Source organism: Ostrea edulis, chromosome 4, assembly GCF_947568905.1.
Source record: "Ostrea edulis chromosome 4, xbOstEdul1.1, whole genome shotgun sequence".
Taxonomy (NCBI): domain Eukaryota; kingdom Metazoa; phylum Mollusca; class Bivalvia; order Ostreida; family Ostreidae; genus Ostrea; species Ostrea edulis.
In genome coordinates, this window is record NC_079167.1 from 70183171 (window position 1) to 70203705 (window position 20535).

Consider the following 20535-nt stretch of genomic DNA (forward strand, 5'->3'; position numbering starts at 1 on the left):
CTCTTCTGTGTAGTATAAGACGTATGTAACGTAGTGCAGTAGGCTGTGACGTCATAGTTAACAATTCATCAAATTCTCTCATGAATGGCATGCAATCGGATCACGCGCTCGTCCTTTTACGACTCGGACGTAGTCTAGGTCACACAAGCCGTTTGACTCCCCACTGGTAGAACACTAGACTCGGACCTGGATCGGCGTAAGAATTGCATCAAATCGATGCATTTCTTCGCCGGAAGCGCGCCTGTGGATGAGGTTAGAAGGCCAGAACCGAATCCCTGTACAATGTTTTATTTAGATTTTCACCACAAATTCAGTTTTGGTATCATGAACGTCTTATTCACTCTAATACATAAACATATAAGTGGAAAATGATCGATAGAACACCTTAGATATGTATGATATCTTAGATGCATTTGAAAGCTGGCGTTTCATATTGTAACGTATGACTGTGGCGTCATAGTTACATTTGTGTACACATGGCAACATCCTCTGATGGCATCAGGTTCATTTGCGGTTACGTTTGTCGAGTAGTTACGATTGGAATGCCATCGTATTACATCCGAGATCTATGTCGAGTGTACGAGACATTCGTGGAGTTCCGATTGTGACGCATGTAAACAAATAATGTTTCGCGCCTTATTATGTGCGAGAGTTCTCCAAAGGGAAATAACTCTGCCGTATCTCGAAACCGGCGTATTATGTCTGTTGAATTTTCTATTCATTTCAACCCATGTCCTGGAATAGCCACATTTAAAAGGAACTCAAATAATTTTTTCAGCCATATATTTATTACCAATAAAACTATAGGTAAAAGTATGCAATAATTTTTTAGAACAAACAGAAAGCACGGGCAACCAACGACGTATAGATGTCGGTGGATCTTCACACTTCCATTCAAATTTCTAAAAGATACTATTTATTATAACAGACAAAAACATGATTCTGAAGTAATGATAAACTATTCAAAGCTTCGTCTGTAGCAGTGTGCTATATTTACAATAATATAAGTAGCATATATTTGTGGTGTCTGGCAAAATTTTGAACATAAGTGAAATTACTGTTCACACTATCGACTTCTGAATCACCGAACATGATACTACATGTGTGTGAGACGGAAATTCAGTATGTTTTGTCCCCCTCCAGATAAAGGCACACGAATACTGACGAGGAGATATACATATATGTAAGACAAACTAGGTTGATATAATTGTTTAAGTGCTTTGATTTAATTGTCGACTATCGTAATGGAGGAATTTTATTAAACCATGGATAGTTTTACTATTCCAAATATAGATGTACAAGATTTGTGTTTGACTCGTAAAGGTTTGTGGTCTTCACAGCAACTGAATCTACGTTATAGCATGTTTAATAATCAATCAATTGATCCAAATAGGATATGATGTATACAATACATATTGAAACCATGTTCAACAGAATGATACAAAACAGTAAAGCAATCTTACAAAATGCAGAGAAACCTTTTCAAATAGATATTTTTGCTCCAGAGCAGGACGATTGCAGATTATCACAATGATAGTCCATCATCCATTGTCTTACGTGCACCATACAATTCTAATCTGGGATGTGTCTATATTACCAACACTAAATTTTTCCTGTAGTAATTTTCAAAAATCTTGAAATTCAAAGGAGAAAGGAGAAAGGGTTGCTATTTTGTCACCGTGACAAGTTTTAAGCTAACCGTTGTCCAGTTATCATCCTTACTTCTGGCCGATGCCACAGGAAGAGTTAGAAGCCAGGGTTCTCCGTAATATGTTTGATCCCGGTTATCCAGGTTAGTGCTGTGTTCCAAGGGTCCATTGCTTACAGACGATACACAATTATACCTAATCTGGTTTTGGATTATTGCTTTGGAGGGGTGCACATTGTTTTGTGTGATGTTCTGTCGAAGTTGATAATGTCATATAAACTGATCGTTTACAACTTTCTGGACCATCTTCTTCATCAATTCGTATCGCTTCGGTGGTGCAAAATGTTTAGATAGCTCGTATTTTTTCTCCAATTGAGTGATAGTGTCTGTTACCAGAGAACACCGACCCTTCAACCCGTTGACCTGATGACGTAATTGTTCAACTTCAGACTTTATTTCTTCTACTGACATGTCTGAAATTTAATTGATTAAAAACAATGTAAAAGAAAATGACGAATATAATCATTATTTGCCCCGGCCCCACCCTGTCTTTACCTCTATGTATTTACTTTTGATATCTTTACTAATTGAAATTTTAGCCATTTCCTCATGAATGTGAACGATGTGCGTAAGAATTTCGATAAATATGGTACGACAAATTTAATGGCATGGAATATTCCGAAAGAAAGGAAAGCAAAATGTAAGTATGAAAATAAATATCATTTTGATAATGCATGGAGGGTATGAACAGAACGCTTCACGCTAGAGCGCTTTATGGGGTATTTTAGCGTGATGTATCGCAGTTCATGCCCTCATGTAGATGTACATGTATTTTGGTTTTTTTTTAAAATCTTGAACATCTCTATCTCGTTATATCATAACCTACCGTCCAGATCGGCCTTTCTCCTCGTTAACTCCAGCGTATAGGACAACTCTTTATAAGCAGTGGCAAGATTTCGGATCCCTGTTACTGAATTAGATCCAGTCACTTTGTCTTCGTTAAGTTTAAAATGAAGAATTGTCCTCTTGATCATACCTTTCAGCAAACCATAACGTCTCAAGGGGTCGAAATCTTTGGATCGGTCGTAGTCCCATTGCAGACTGTCCACGACCTGCCGCGCGTGTTTGTGTTCCCGCTGAAGTGTGTTCAGTTCCTTACATAACTGTTCGTGAACTTTCCTGATGTTTTCCTTGTCCTGACCCCTCTCTATATTTAGAGATTTACCTGCTGTAATTCACAAATCAATAATTCAATATTTATTGTATTATAGGCTCTGATTGGTTAAATACATACTAGGATATGCAATTTATTTCGTATAATCAGGTTTAATTTGGTATGGGGAAACACTCCCCTGACAACCAAACGCTGGGACTATTTTTTTCTTCTCTTTAATTTACATCTCTGCATGCAATGTTTAGTTGTAGGCCTCCTATGAAATAGAAATTAACGTGTGCAATAAGATCTCGATGTCAAACGAGACGCAGAATTATTCACTGTACGGTGGTAAAAAATTCAGTACGATAATTGCTTGATCCGCCTCCCAAAACAAACAAAAAAGCATCATCATTTATCAAATGATGTAACGTCGCATATACTTGTGGATTGTGATGAAATTAGTCACTTGCTTACTGTGTCGGCTTTAATGCCACAGTTTCGAGACAATAACTCTTCTGTGTAGGAGTTACATTTAGTAGTTCTTTGAATGCCTAAGTGGAACAGAGTGGGCCTACATTACAAATGGTCAGCATTACAATTTGTAAAGATATAAAACGCAAAAAGATTCGAAATGTAAAAATTATGCAATTTAACCTGGTTGGTGTCAGTTTACGCTTTTGTATAATTCGCCAAATAATGCCCCAAAACTAAATTAATTCCTTAGATAAAACTATTTCAAATGTATACTAGAATTTAAGTGCATATAGCTATTTCATTATCATAATATTTACATTCACTGAATCTTTTCTCTTATATTTCAATTGAAATTAACATTGCTTTTATCAAGGACAATGAATGCATGTTCATTGCAACCTAGTTCGATCGAGTTTTTTTAGTACCACCTGTCTGTGTAATCATTTTACCAAATATGGAGCGTCATCAAGGTCAAAGGGTACATTGGCTGTTCCGTTTTAAATCTAGTTCATATTTTAAAACAATACATAATATATAAATATAAACAATAAAATGTCTTTGTTGTTTCATTGGGTGATAAAGGTAGCAATGATTGCAGAAAAAAATTACATAACCCGCTTACACGGGTTATGAATTTTTTACTGCAATGCTAGCTACCTTCATCACCCGATGAAACAACAAGGAAAGCATTTCATTGTTTAATTACAGGTACATGTATGTACGGTGTACACTGGTCCAGTATTCAATATATATTTTTATGTACATACACTGTACATATAAAATGTGCACCTGGTCCAGTATTCAGTATACATGTATGTACATGTATATGTATGTACTTCATCGAAAAAAATAAACGTTTCCTTTGAAAATTGCAAATATTGGTAGTTTCTTTCAAAATTTTGTTACTCGCCGCTTTCCTAAGAATTTAGTTTCTCGGTAATGTGAGTGATTAATTTAAAATGCAATGTTTCTCTTCGAGCTATTAAAAATAGCCTTATAAGTAGCATGTTAATAGATGTAAAGAAGGAAACATGGAACCCGCTGAAAACGCTGTAGTAGCTTTAAAAATAACAGCGAACAGAAAACATTCAATTCCGTAGACTGGTCGAGGTAAAATCTTTGTTTTTAGATTGTTTTGAGTATCCCCCGTGGTGATATAGAGAGTCGCAAACGATTTCATGCAGAGATCCCTAATTGCATTTCCCTCCAAGTTTGGCTATCAAGTGTGATATTGCGAAAATGTCGAAACCTGAAGAACACTGTAGATAGCGGATATTTTTAGATCCTGTCAGAGAGAAACCAGCATTGTTATCACCCGCTGTGTATGTCCTCACGGCAAATCAAATGTCAGATCCAAATTAGATATAATTTGTATTTCTCCGTAACCAATAACAATTCGCAAGGGTTATCAATTTAAAAGTGTAATGGAACTTTAACATGGAGTGCAGCGTTTTAGGGAACCGAAGCTTATATTCGATATGCACCACTAAAGATGAATCGTTGAGAAATTTTCGGGACGACCTGTCCCTTCTTTGGGACGAACGAAAATGTTTACATAATATTACTAATATTAACAAAGAATTACAAAACAACAACAAAAATCAAAATATCATTATTATCATATATATAATAACAGTACAGTTAGCGTCCGGCCCATTGAGTCTGTAAGTCATTTTAAAGACCCTTGATACAGGAAAACCCCGGATGTATGGGTTGATATACAGTAAACCCCGCCTAATGCGACACCTGTGCAATCCGTTTCACTGGGCATTCCAACCCGTATTTTCATTCTCAATTTCATTTTTCCATTATTTTACACTTTTTAATCTGACACACTCTGTATTCCGACAAAATGATGTCTTCGAGTGCATGTCGAATTTGACAGGTTTCACTGTAAATATAATTTGGTTTAATATATTCAACTCTATAAATATTTCCCCACTATTTTTGGATTTAATTGAGAAATCATGGCTAAAGCACGGTGTTATTCTACATTCCATTCGGTAAATTGTATTCATTTTACTTATACAAACATAAATTATATTCATTTTACTTTAACAAACATAAATTGTGTTCATTTTACTTTTCAAACATAAATTGTGTTCATTTTACTTATACAAACATAAATTGTATTCATTTTACTTATAGAAACATAAATTGTTTTCATTTTTGTCATTTTGGATTAAAAAGTTTGTAGTAAATGGCGTTGACATTCTAAGGTATTTTTAAAATGTTCAGATAGAGCTCATTAGGAAAAGTATTTAACTTACATGATTTTACTTATTCACTTATGCAACACCATAAATGTAAGAAAAACCTTTATATAAACAAAATATATAACAATGGGCATCCACTTTAGGCTTGAAAATGATGCATTTGCGGATTGAAATGTTCATGACATTACAATCCCGGACCGTCATTTTAGCCGCCGCTGATTGAAACGCGACCGGAAGAAAGCAGATCCCGAACACTGCTAGGTCCTAATAATCTATTCCCAGTGGCTTTCAAAATCAATTCAGGCGGGGGTCTCACGAGACTTGTTCTTTATCTGTCGTGACAAAATGTGGGTTTGAATAGCTCATAAATGACAAAGGAGAAAATCTTCTAATGAATTACTGAATTTCAGTTCTCCTTTAGAAGATTTTCATGTCTAGGAATTTTGTGCTGTGGCGTTACTTACACATAGATTTCAAGGAATTTGCATATTGGTATTGACAGAACTGTAGAAATGATATCCAAATGGGAAAAGATTTACTAGCCGACATAAAAGGGGATTCGTCAGATCGAGGTAGCAATGATTTTCTGTCTTTGTACAACTAGTTAAAGACAAAAATTCCTTCCTTCTTTCAACCGACGAATGCCCTTTTATATCATCTAAAGAAATGTTCGTAGCAAGTCTTCAATCACATGTCTATCTTGATGAGTGATCCCTAGGATTAGAATATTTGTGATGCCTTTTTCTTCAAAAATACCCTAATTACATTGAATTTTCTACCATTTGTAGAATATATCATTGTTTTCTTCTTGACGTTTATGACATGAAATAGGGCTTTTCGAGGCTGGATTGATATGGTTCCTAACATAGCTCGCGTATTCACACCTCTGTGATGGTAAATGCATTGTGTTGCTCCTGGCCTGTTTCAAAACAAATGATATTTTCCTCAACGCCATGATTAACTTTTCAATTCCTTAACAGATATGCACATTTATACTCTGATTTCCTCTTTAATCGCAGATAAAAAAAATCACAGCTTAAAGCAAAAAAATATTTTAACAAGATCAGTTAATCATTTTCCCCCCTGCAATATGTTTGACACCAGAGAATGGCGTGTCTCCCTGAATAACAAGAAAATCAAATCTATTGATTATTTGGCGGGAGAAATGGTTCAATATAAAGTAGGCAATATCATTGAAAATTAGTTCGGCTTCTGCAAATATTTAAATGAAAACAGGAAACTAACCTTCGGATATCAAGCTAGTTTTATGGGAAATGTGTCCTCAATCATTTATGTGTATGTTGACTTTCGTTGAAAGGCAAAAATAAATCCTAATAATTAACGGCAGATTAAACCAAATGCTTTACATAATCCTAATTAGCGCAGCTAAGTTAAACAAATCACACAGCGCAAACCCTACCCATACCACAGTTGTTTGTACACGTAAACTATATATAGCCAACACAAGACGCCCAATTAATTCCCTCACCTAATTCATTAACTGATCAGACTTATGGAGGATTTTCAGAACTACTTTGAAACATAGGCAATTATATCGCTCCGGTTCGAATTTACTACTGTTTAATAGTAAATTTGAACCCAGGCGATATATAATTGAAATACATTCACTTAAATTCATGGAAACCAATTTGCGCGATTGCCAAACATTTAGACAGTGCCGATGGGATTGATATATAGATATATGGTTTCTCTCCTTTAAAATACACAGCGGCGCAGTTCATACCCATAAGTCTTTCTTTTTCAAAAATGAAAATCATTTCTTAAAAATCGGGCCCCACAAAATTAAACGAATGTGCAGTAGGTACCTGACACTAGATTCTAGTACTTTTGTCTGTCACGATCAATAATCTTATTTATATATGTTCATAAACACAACACACGGATACTCTTAAGGACGATATTGTCCGACTAATTGGGTGGAGTAACCTTAGACTTGATTTGGACGAATGTAGGTACTTGTCGATTATGACAGGTCAGAGACAGCGACCAAAATACCCCTGAATCCCTATCAATGCGCCTCAGAGACAGTGACCAAAATATCCCTGATTCCCTATCAATGCGCCTCAGAGACAGTGACCAAAATATCCCTGATTCCCTATCAATGCGCCACTTTGTTGGCAATCTGTATATACTCACTAGAATGTGCCATTAACAATAGATGAGTATATGGGGATATACATGTAGTTTTTTGTTTTAAGATAACAAAACAGTTGATCTAAGATGAACAGATAGGAATAATACGGAATAAGATATCATAGAAATTGACATCTGATGTTTTCTATGTGATTCTTCTTCGAGCTCAAAGAGGTATTCAGGTTATTGAAAACATTGATAATTAGAGCAGGCCCAAATAAGTCCACTCCGTCGGCTGGTTATGAAAATCGGACAGTACGTACTGAATATATTCCTGATTTTACGTATAGCACACAACCGCATACATGTATATCGTATATTTTCTGAATATAAAAATTTAAATTCAAGTAACAAAATGGGAGTGGTGAAACTTTGGAAAACTTAAATGCTATATTCATGTCATAAACACAGATTTCGCAAATTTAAACTAATCTCACTTGTATCCTTGAGTCTTAAAATGTAGATCTGTGAAATAAGATATTCCACCCTACGTTTGTAGTAAGGAAATGTTTCGTAAAAATTTCAAAAGTCCGGTAACCGTCAAAGATTTATGACGTCATATATTAGAATTACTGACAGGAGTGAAATAAATTTAAATCCTCATTAAATTACGACAAAACTGCTTATTTAAATGCGAAACACAGTTCTTGCTAGAAAATAGATATCAAGTTGACGGACAATCTCATAAAAAACCCAGTCCTAACTATAAGGAGGCCAAAGTCAAATTCTTAAAAAATTTCTTCGAAAAGTGATGACAGACTTAAACACAGTCCGAATTATATGCGAAATATTTCGGAATTAGATGGATGATGTCATAATGCATTTTCATGTCGTTCAGGGATCGTTTTATGAGAACATATTTTGAGGCATTGTTTATCACCACGGTGCAGATCAATGTATCAACTTCAAATTGGTGTCCGATTACATGCCATAATCTGCTAACTGCAATTTAATCCGAAGTCATCGGCTTTTAATGAGAAAGAATAAGCCCCAGGCTTAACAGGTAATCCTATCATCTAAGGAAGCGCAACTCATTCTGCAGCGGATATTGATTTGAATTTTCACATTGAATTTTCGTCGATTTGTAGCTTGGAATTAGTCATTTGCCATTGTGAGAGCATTGGGGATATATAATGGAGACGAACTTCCGTCAGCTGAAAGACTCGTTCTATCAACTTTTTACCCATGAAATTAATTGCTTTATCAATTTACTCTATATTTCGTTTTGAAATATTTGCCAGAATATTCCTATAATTACACAATATGAAATGAAATAGATTATGACGTGTATACAAATAAAAATTAGAGAAAGAGAGGGAAAGAACTCTTAGATAAACATAAACTGTCAACTGTTAGATAAACATAAACTGTCAACTCTTAGATAAGCATAAACTGTCAACTCTTAGATAAACATAAACTGTCAACTCTTAGATAAGCATAAACTGTCAACTGTTAGATAAACATAAACTGTCAACTGTTAGATAAACATAAACTGTCAATTGTTAGATAAACATAAACTGTCAACTGTTAGATAAACATAAACTGTCAATTGTTAGATAAACATAAACTGTCAACTCTTAGATAAACATAAACTACATGTATCAACTCTTAGATAAACATAAACTGTCAATTGTTAGATAAACATAAACTGTCAATTGTTAGATAAACATAAACTGTCAACTGTTAGATAAACATAAACTGTCAATTGTTAGATAAACATAAACTGTCAACTCTTAGATAAACATAAACTACATGTATCAACTCTTAGATAAACATAAACTGTCAACTCTTAGATAAACATAAACTACATGTATCAACTCGTAGATAAACATAAACCGTCAACTGTTAGATAAACATAAACTGTCAATTGTTAGATAAACATAAACTGTCAACTCGTAGATAAGCATAAACTGTCAACTGTTAGATAAACATAAACTGTCAACTCTTAGATAAACATAAACTGTCAACTCTTAGATAAACATAAACTACATGTATCAACTCTTAGATAAACATAAACTGTCAACTCTTAGATAAACATAAACTACATGTATCAACTCGTAGATAAACATAAACCGTCAACTGTTAGATAAACATAAACTGTCAATTGTTAGATAAACATAAACTGTCAACTCGTAGATAAGCATAAACTGTCAACTGTTAGATAAACATAAACTGTCAACTCTTAGATAAACATAAACTGTCAACTGTTAGATAAACATAAACTGTCAACTGTTTGCGGGACAGGATAACCCGTTATCCAACTTTTTCCCCACGGAGCTGAAAATTTTTGGGGCAACATACTCGTCTGCCGAACAAGCTTTTCAACACGTGAAAGCAATGCGTTCTGGCGATCTCAACAAAGCGGAATCCATAAGTAATGCAGAGACTGCTCTCGACGCAAAACGGATTGGAAATCAAATCCTTGTCTCCGATGCATGGTTGGATTCTCGGGATGAAGTTATGAGGGAGATTTTGGAGTCCAAAATCAAGCAGTGTGAAGAATTCCGCGAGGCGCTTGGTAAAATCAAGAAAACCAACATCTTGGCCGAGGCAACGTGGGACACATACTGGGGAACGGGGCTAAACAATGTAGGAACCATTCATACTGTTATGCAGCGATGGCCCGGCCAAAACAAGCTCGGACGCATGCTAGACAATCTGGCGAGACAGATGCAGGTAAACAGATCAAATTCGAAGCAACGGAGCGGAACCCGAGCCAGCAACAAGTCTACGTCAGGAAAGTAAACAGCCAATAAATGAATAGATTGAGATTTATTTCTGTTAATTGTAGAGGGCTAAATACCACTGAAAAGCGTACTAAATTAAACACATGGATTTCAGATAGTAATTTTGACATTATTCTTTTACAGGAAACGCATTATATTGAAAAAAATACTATTGCTTATGATGCTAGATGGTTTGGAAAAGCAATACATTGTTATTCAGACTCGCCCTACAGTAGAGGGGTCTCCATTCTTTTTCGAAAGAATTTGGCGTATGAAATATTGAATATCCATAAATCTAACGATGGAAGAAAGTTACTACTAAATATTAAATTTGACGACAAGATTATAACAATAATAAACATATATGCACCAAATGATATAAATGCAAAGTATGGCTTTTTTAAACGTATGAATATTTGGATAAAAAAACATGCGGAGTGTCAAGAGAACATGCTCATAGGGGGTGATTTCAATTGTTCTTTAGATGAAAATAAACAAGACAAAAGTGTGAATATTTTAAATAGTATCCTAAATAAGTTGGAGCTCATAGACCTGTGGAAAAAAGTTAAACCAAATAATAAAGGATACACCTGGTGCAATGGTGAAAATATAGCTACGAGTAGAATCGATTACATTTTTATCTCAAAGTCTTTTTGTTATCAATGTGAATCTTTTTGTTTACAAAAAATCCCAGGGTCTCATTCAAATGGTGTTAGATTGTCAGATCATTTAAGTCTACAGTTCTGTCTGATTATAAATGAAAAATTAAGAGGACCGGGCTATTGGAAATTTAATGTCTCACTGATAAAAAACAAGGACTTCGTCGAAGAAATGAAAAAATATCTATCAAATTACACTTTCAATGAAGTAGAACCGCATGAAGCATGGGAAACTCTAAAAAGAAACATAAAAATATTCTGTATAGACTTTTCAAAGAAAATAAATAAATCATATAAAAGTAAGTTAGCCTATTTACAATCGGAAATCAAAAAAATTGAGGAATTACCTGCGGATAATATTGACATGAATCAAAAACGAAATTTAGAAAATGAATTATCAAAACTTGTAGATAAAAAAGCAAAAGGTGCACAGGTTAGGTCTAGGGCCAATTGGATAGAACAAGGAGAAAAGAATACCTCGTACTTCTTAAATTTAGAAAAGAGAAGACAAATAAATAATGTAGTTAAAGCTTTAAGAGAAGAAACTGGTGATATCATACTCGATGATGATGACATACTAAACAATATGTGCAATTTTTATGAAAATTTATATAGAACAAATAATATACAAACCACGGATATCAACGAATATATAAATGCTATAGACTTAGAATTTACATTGAAAGATAAGGAGAAAAATGAATTAGAAATATTTCCCTCACTTCAGGAATGCTCAGAGGCACTCTTAAATATGAAAAGCAATAAATCTCCTGGTCTGGATGGAATACCATGTGAATTTTATCAAACATTTTGGGAAGAAATAAAACAATATTTCTATTGTGTTTTACAAAGTATTTTTGATTTAAATACAATGTCTTTTACGCAGAGATTATCATTGATTACTTTGATTTATAAGAAAGGAGACGAACAAAACCTAGGAAATTATAGACCAATTAGCCTTACCAACACAGACTATAAAATAATAGCTTTTGTATTCGCCAGGCGTTTACAAAAACTGCTAGATGATTTGATATCAATAAATCAAACAGCTTATATAAAAGGAAGAAATATCGCACTAAATGCAAGATTAATTTTGGACATTTTTGATTATTGTGAAGAAAATAATCAAGAACTTATACTTTTATTTTTAGACTTTCAGAAAGCCTTTGATTCAATTGAGTGGAATTTTATGTTTGAAGTACTGAAAAGATTTAACTTTGGTGAAAATTTTATTAAATGGGTTCACATCTTATATGCAAATCCAATCTTCAGAATAAAAAATAATGGATGGATATCTAAAACTTGCATGATGCATAGGGGAATAAGGCAGGGATGTCCGGTATCAGCAGTCTTGTTTCTCTTTGTGGCTGAAATATTAGGAATTTCAATAAGAAACAATCCCAGCATACATGGGTTTCAAAAAGAAGGAATGGAAAAAGACATTAAGATAATACAGCATGCCGATGATTCTACCCTTCCAATGGAAAATGAAAAGTCTTTAAAGAAGGCCCTCGAGGCGATAAGTAATTTTAGTAATGTTTCGGGTATGAGATTAAATATGTCAAAAACAGAATGCATATTAACTGGACCTTTAAAAAACAGATTTAAGAAAATTCATAATGTTTATGTAAATGTTTCATGTGTAAAAGCATTAGGTGTATATATTGGCCATGATAAAGAAATGTGCCTGAGAAATAATTGGACAAAAATCACCAGCGATGTAGAGAAACTTTTTGAATCTTGGAAAACAAGAAACTTAACCATTTTTGGCAAAGTTTGCATAATTAATAGTCTTGCAATATCTAAAATTATATATATAGCTTCGATATTAAACCTACCAGATTCAAACATTATCAAAGAAATTCAAAGACTTATTTACAATTTCATTTGGAATAAGAGAGATAGAATAAAAAGAAATACATTAATCGGAAATATCATTAGTGGAGGCATTGGAGTTGTAGATATCTTATCAAAAATTAAATCTTTAAGAATATCATGGATTAAGAAAATATTAGATAAAAGAAATCCATTATACCATTTTGTGAATAGCATATGTTTGGAAAACAATTATGATCTTGACTATTTAAGTAAAACTAATATCACTAATATCAAACAGTATGAGATAATGGAGGGATTTCCTATGTTTTACAAGGAAATGTTCGCATCTTTTAATGAATGCAAGGGTAGAAACAGGCTAGATTGTTTGAACAATATACTGAGGGAGCCATTATGGAGTAATAATATTGTGGTATTTAAAAATAAACCTATATTTCTAAAATCATGGCTAAAGAGTGGTCTGAAATACGTGATTGACGTGGTGGATGAGAATGGTATTAAGCCGATGGAATGGTTTATAGATAAATTGATTTGCAAGAAAAACTGGATTTGTGAATATAATATTGTAAAAAATGCCATAGGAAAATTACTACAACCTTTCGATGTTCAAAATATAATATATGAAAATGTACATATAAAAGATAATTCATACTTTCTACTGCTAAATCAGGGAATTGTACATGTGAAAGATTTCTCAAGTAAAATGTTCTATGATATTTATCGGGATAAGAAATTTGTACCTCCTCTACACCAAAATTTTTATTCTAAAAGCTTCAATGTTTCAAAACAGTCTTGGAGTGCAATATATAAACAAAAAATATGTAATATTTTTGATACCCACATTGCTGATTTCAATTACAAGTTGTTGAACAATCTAACCAGCAACCGAGTTATGTTAAAGAAATGGAAAGTTACTGATACGGATTTATGTTCACTATGTAAGGAAAAAGAAGATAATGAGCATCTGGTACTGAAATGTAAAAATGTTTGTGAAATTTGGAAAATCGTTGAGAAAACATTGAATTTTCAAGTTTCATGGAAAAACATTGTTCTTGGTTTTTTTTGGGAAATCAATGAGAAAACAGTATTTTTAAATAATCTTTTATCACTAATTGCATGTAAAATTTACAAATATAAAATGTATTGTAGAATATTAAAAAAAAAAGAGCAATCTTATGACATTCGAAAGAATGTAAAGGGAATCCTTGAATTCAATGTATCTGTATACAAAAAATTAAACAAGGTATCTTTTTCGCATATTCTTGATAGTATTGTAAAAAAAATATAGTCTTATATATTTATATTACAAATTGTGTTGCATGCTATTCATATCATGTACAAATAAAGTAAAGGGAAATGATCTGCCTTCCCTTTTACATGACTACCCAGGGTCAAAATAGACTTTTTGGAGTGTGAGAAGGGCCCTTTGGGTAGTTGTCACGAAATACTTTAATATCCTCTAGAAATGATATACATGTATTTATATTTGTATAACTTTGTTCTCATATGATTATATAATCTTGTATTTCTCTCAGGTTTTTTTTCCTTCTTCTACATCCTGCGAGATGTAATAGGGAATATATATTGTTATTTAGGTGGAGCTTAGTTAGGGCCCCATCCCTGGCAGCTTTCCACACTTTTTTTTCTTCTATCGTTTAGTCTATTTGTTATATGTTATAGTGATAGGTCTGGGAAATAAAAATGTCATAAGCCAAAAAAAAAAAAAAAAAAAAAAAAAAAAAATAAACTGTCAACTGTTAGATAAACATAAACCGTCAACTGTTAGATAAACATAAACTGACCCAGGTGAAGAAACATTGTACATGTGATATACAGCACCGTGAAATTCAGTCTGTGTGGATACCCACTTCCGTCCTTACCCGGATTGAACTCGCGATCGGCGGAACCAAATCGCATTGTGTGATAAGCGTGCTAGACCGCTCAACCATCTCGACAAGTTATGCAACTTGCTTTCGATGGCGATGGAATACTTGCTACACTGCCACTCGCTACACCGTGATAGAATTTGAACTTGAGAATGAAAATGAGATATAATCATCTGACGTAAATCAAAGGTGGTTATATAAAATACACACTGCTTTTGAAACATTTCAATAAAGCACAGTTCTAGATGGTCGAGCGGTGTAGCGTGCTGGTCTCGCGATGCCAGGAGGTCCGCAGGTTGTGAGTTCAACCACTGGTAGTGCAGCGAAAGTGGGTACCTGTACATAGTGTGTTTCTCTGTGGTGTGTTGTATTTACATTTATTACATGTATATACTTTCAATTTTATCTGTTCTTTTTTCTTTAAAAATTTGCGGCCATATATCACACGATATAATTATGCCCGGAAACATTCCGGCCCGCAAACATTACATGTACGTCACAATCAATACACAAGCAAATTATAATTACTACGCTGTTAATTTTCAAATTTTTAGTGTTTTTCATCTTTTACTCAGTTAAACCAATAAAGAAATTGTTAAAAATAAAAGTAATGATAGTTTCTAAATAAAATTGAAAGTATATACTACCGGTAGAAATGTTTTTTGTTGCGGACAGCGAGGTTCGTCTACGCGCCAAAAAACTCGGTCGTCATATTTTCCCATATAATGTCTATAACCTATAAGTGTATGCGAGTTTCATTGAAAGATATATAGGAACTAATAATCGAGATTTCCCCCCAAACTAACATGGATTAATGTATGTGTAACGGCGATACAATAAGTTATGCAACTTAAATCAATAGATTTCATCTCAGATGAAAAGAATGAATCGAAATTTTGTTCATCGTCGGTTGGCTTTATTTTATACATGTATTGTATGCAATGCGCGCGCCTTCTTCACGCGTGGTCGGAATGAAAACAATGGCGTCGGTAAGTTGTAAAATTGCGTTCATCGACTGTATACATACATTTAGGAATAAGGGATAAATTCATTACGCTAGATCATGTGTACAACACTGAAGGGTAATTAGATATGCACATATCCAAGAATTGCTGGAAAATAGCACACACACAAAAAACATACTATATATAAAATATGGTTCATTTCGGAAATAAAGTGTTTAAAAAGAAAGGCTGTATTTTGAAAATATTTTCATTTATATCATTACAACCGTGGATTTGATTGTATGCATATTTGATAGAGATTTCCATAGAATACAGTAGCATTGATATTTTTATTAAAATCTAACATACGAATTGGAACATTACTACATGGTTCTCTTAAGCTGAATCTTTCGAGAGCACCGATGTTCACTTGTAAAATATTCTAGATCCTTATGTCCACCCTATATAGCAAACGAAACCCAAGTTGATTGTAAATCGAAATTAAAAAAAGTTCGATATCATCTTTTATTGACTGTTTGGTGGTTTTGTACTATATAAGATGATTAATAGATTCATATCACTAAAACAAAATTAAATACTGAAGGGTGGCATGTTTTAGAAATGTATTCTATTGAAAAACATCAATATCTAACATGTGACGTCAATGCATCTGCTCCGAAGTGCGACACCTCGATACATGTACTGTGTATAGGTCTTTATCGAATGTATGTCAAGGATGAAACTATTCCGAGTAAGTTATAGGAATTTGCAAAATACGACCTGCGCCGTGAGCAAGTGTGGGAAAGTTCTACAATGAAATAAAATTCGTTTGGCACATATCGGAATATATTGTTAGCAGATGGTTCTGTTACATGGGTTTGAAGGTTAAGATAGCATTCCACGCTGAGATGTACAAAACTTAAATCTATACCGAGTCTCTTTTGTAGCTTTCAGAATCTTAAATATACATGAAAGGTGAAGATAACAAACAGTGATCAATCTCATAACTACTGTAAGGAATACAAAATAGAGAGTTGGGCAAACACAGACCCCTTGACACACCAAAGGTGGGATCAGGTGCCTAGGAGGAGTAGGCATCCCCTGTCGACCGGTCACGCCCGCTGTGAGCCCTACATGCACGTGGAATTCCCTAGTTCCAATGGGTTAATCCTCGGTCGGTAGAGCACTAGATTGTCGTGCCAGAGGTAGCTGTCTCTGTACATTTGGTAGTGGAAGGTCATGTGTAGCTAACACTACCACAATGTCGGGTATACTTAAACTGTAAACATTCAAATATTTGTATTATCAGTGGCTTTTCATTCTGGTTTAACTTAGGTGTAGCAACAACTTCTGATTGCGAATGAATGATGTCAATTCCCCAATTCGTCATGCACCCTCGCGCGTTAGTATCTTCTCCCTACGAACGAAAGAACAGCTGGGCTGATCAGTACATGAAAGGACTTATGATGGGTCACTGTTGTTCCCAGTGATTGTGTCTGGCAGCGACAGCATTTTCTCAAGCCTTAATTCAGGAATCCAGGCACACGAAAATAAAACAACCTTAAATATATCATGATATCAAACCTTCATCTATTGGTGAAACTGGAAGATAATATGGAAAATGATTTGTTGTCAGTTTTGTCAAAACGATGTGATCTCCTCGATGAATTTATGCAGATGTTTGCAACGTTTTTGAGAAGGATCTTGTCTAGCATGTACACTTCCTGAACAGTGGATTTGACGTCACAATTTAAACTTGTACGCCAGCTTTCATAACAGCGGGAACTTTTAAAACCGTGAATGATGATAGCAACGATAAGAATGCAATTGATTTTTTTTTAAAAAAAAAAAAAGATAATGTTAAACAGACTTGGAAAATATCATTTATTAACCTCGTTAATCCATTTCATTTAAATTTGTTTGATGGCATCGAGTTGTAAAACTATTGCTCTAAGTAGCAGGACACCGTGGTACAATAATTATGTATGTCCCATGTCTTATTAATGATGAATCTTCAAAGAAAATAATCGAATCCACTTGAAGAAAACTTAACCCAACTTAATTGATTTTCGGTACTGTGCAATAAATGTTTAGTTTTTTTCTTATTCTTTTTAATGAGGCCGAGTTTTAGCATAAAAAATGATTATACAAGAAGCCGGTTTGTGTAGATGGATACTTTTTATGCTAGTTTCGAAAAAAACCCAACCCATTTCTTTGCAATTTATCAATTCAAATTCAATGCTAACATGACTGATTCAACAGCATATTCATGTAATGGAGTAATTTTCACCTATGATGAGAAATTATCTACGTGACGAAATAAAACGGTATTTTCATTTAACAGAAAACGCTAATTTTATGCCAAAGAAAATTATGATTTATAAATAAAACGAAAATGCTCCTTGTATTAAAATAAAACAACATCAATATTAAAGCCTAACCTGTGTTGAAATAAAGCGATGCTTTAGAAATAAGAAGAAACAAACCTTGTGCAGTTGGTGTAAGAGAAAACCACTTGCTGAACACCTTGGCGCTCTGTCCCATCATTTCACCATAAAGAGTCAGAACTGTCCCGCTTAGTTCAGTATGTAGAGACAAACGCGCGAACGTCTGAGGACCCCGGCGGATGCTGAAATCAGGGTCGCCGTATCGGCAGATGTCACAGAGACGTGTGTTACAACTCACCCACACTATCAATTGATACACGGTGGGCAGATGGGGTTATTCACGTGATAAATCCACATTGCTAAGGACCTCTCTATGTTATGAAATCAATATCATATCTAAATTCAATTCGCTCTCTTTGTATTAGTCATACAAGACTTGTTGTCTTTTCTTTGAAGTCTGTTGATTACCTGGTTTAAGATTTGGTGCTTTTGATTTTTTCTCTCTCAAGAACTTAATTGGCGTTTTAGAAATGTCTTCCTACTGTTTGGTTCATGCTAATTGAAATTTTGACATTAGAACATCCTTGAAATATTGTTATATAGGAAACATATCTTAGCAAATGATTGATGCGTGGGTTTTGAACCATGCAGTGTAATTAACAACATTTTTCTTATTTTCTTTGCCCTATTCCGAATCTGTATTAGTATTCTGAGTATAGGTAGGTAAATAAGTAGGTAGGTAAGTACATGTAAGTAGATACGCATTAGGGAGGAAGGGAGAGTGGGCGTGTACGTATATAGGTATGTACTTACGTATATATGAGCAGGTAAGTAGGTAGGTAGAATTAGGGTTAACAAATTCCCAGATTCCGTAACAAACACAATAAATAAAGTGTATAAAAATGGAGTCTTGGGGATTTATTTAAGGTAATGCCACCCTTCTAGAATTGTAGGTTCAATGTTATATTTGATAGCTGATTCTTCAAATAATATATTTCAGTAGCAAATAAAAATAATAAAATAAGTATATTGCGGTATCAATAAAGTTTTTATCACTTAGCACATGTATACCTGTATCAACGTCAGAAAATTGCAAGTTTCTTTAAACAGCATTATCAATGTTTCACAAAAACTGGTTGAAACGATATAATAGTATTCATAACAATTTTATGAAACTGTTTCTTGACGGAATATAAAAAAATGTTTTAAAAAAATAAAGGATAGCTATCGCATAATGGACTTGATAAATATTCTAATGAAAACAGAGTTATTGTCCTTGGATTTAATATTTTGAAACATATGATTGATTATTCATATATAACTTAGACTTTTGAAATATTTTATGGTTAACAGGACTTTTTACAATAACTATTGAAAAAGACTTCAGCAAATTTCATGTTCCTGTCATGCATAAATCTTATAAAATCGTTGACTTTCCGAAATCTTATGACGTCACAGGAGGGTAGAACTACGTTAAGCACATAATTACAGGTAATACACAGAGAGAGAGAGAGAGAGAGAGAGAGAGAGAGAGAGAGAGAGAGAGAGAGCAGCGTAAACAGGATCAATGTGACTTTTTCATAATAGTATTAGCAGCACTCAAAATTTCCCTAATTTCAACAGATCGCTGACGGTACTAGTAGTTTTAAGATAATTGAATTAATCTAAAAACTTTGGTCTTGACTAGTAATACTTTTTTTTAAATTTGTTCCTTCCAATCGTTATATAGTGGACATTTTGATATGAAATAAAATTCGTTCTTAATATCATGAAGATCACAACATGTACATAATCTATTAGATTTGATTTCGTTGCAGTGTCTACCAAATTCAATATCTAAAAGATGGTTAGACAACCTAAATTTAGTTAACAACCTTCGATATGTTTTTTATCTATGCGTTTTGTTAAATATGTTTACGGACAAAAATTATCGATAAGGTGTTGATATAAGTACATATGTAGCTTTTTGAAGTGTAAACCAAGTGGTGACAATACATTCTTAATATTCAGAATTCATTTGTCATTTCGTACCGCTAAATTTTCGTAACAGGACTTGAGAATACAATTTGTATTGTTCTTAATTTGAACCAATATTTGAAAATTCAAGTTTCAATGTCGCAACCAACGGCAAACGCCCAAGTTCAAAATAAACCATGTTGTTTGAGGTCTTCTTCCCGACACCAAAGATATTTACAGAGATTTAAATGTACTTTTTCTACATCAGCACATCTGTAAAAACTCCACAATTCATATCCATAAAGTAGAACACTACAAAATATGTGTCAAAAACAGAACAGAGTTACTACATCAAACTCAAGTTTCTTAAACCTGCTAGAAATGGCAAAGACAAATCCACAACTCAAATTTAGGCTTACTCCGAGGAACATATTTCTGACCACCATTACACACAACTGCTCTACGGCAATATATACATGTAAATATATTTCAA

The 20535-nt window shown here is 33.8% G+C and overlaps 1 protein-coding gene across 1 annotated transcript; it reads right to left on the reverse strand.

Annotated features, from left to right (window-relative positions):
- Positions 1 to 768: 768 nt before the first annotated feature.
- LOC125670409 (uncharacterized) lies at positions 769 to 18365 on the reverse strand. The gene is made up of 3 exons (XM_048905549.2): positions 18186 to 18365; positions 2535 to 2876; positions 769 to 2121 (listed from the first exon to the last, which is right to left on the reverse strand). Exons 1-3 carry the CDS (start codon positions 18244 to 18246, stop codon positions 1919 to 1921), a joined length of 606 nt encoding a protein of 201 aa, XP_048761506.1. The 5' UTR covers positions 18247 to 18365; the 3' UTR covers positions 769 to 1918.
- Between the last annotated feature and the right edge of the window lie 2170 nt (positions 18366 to 20535).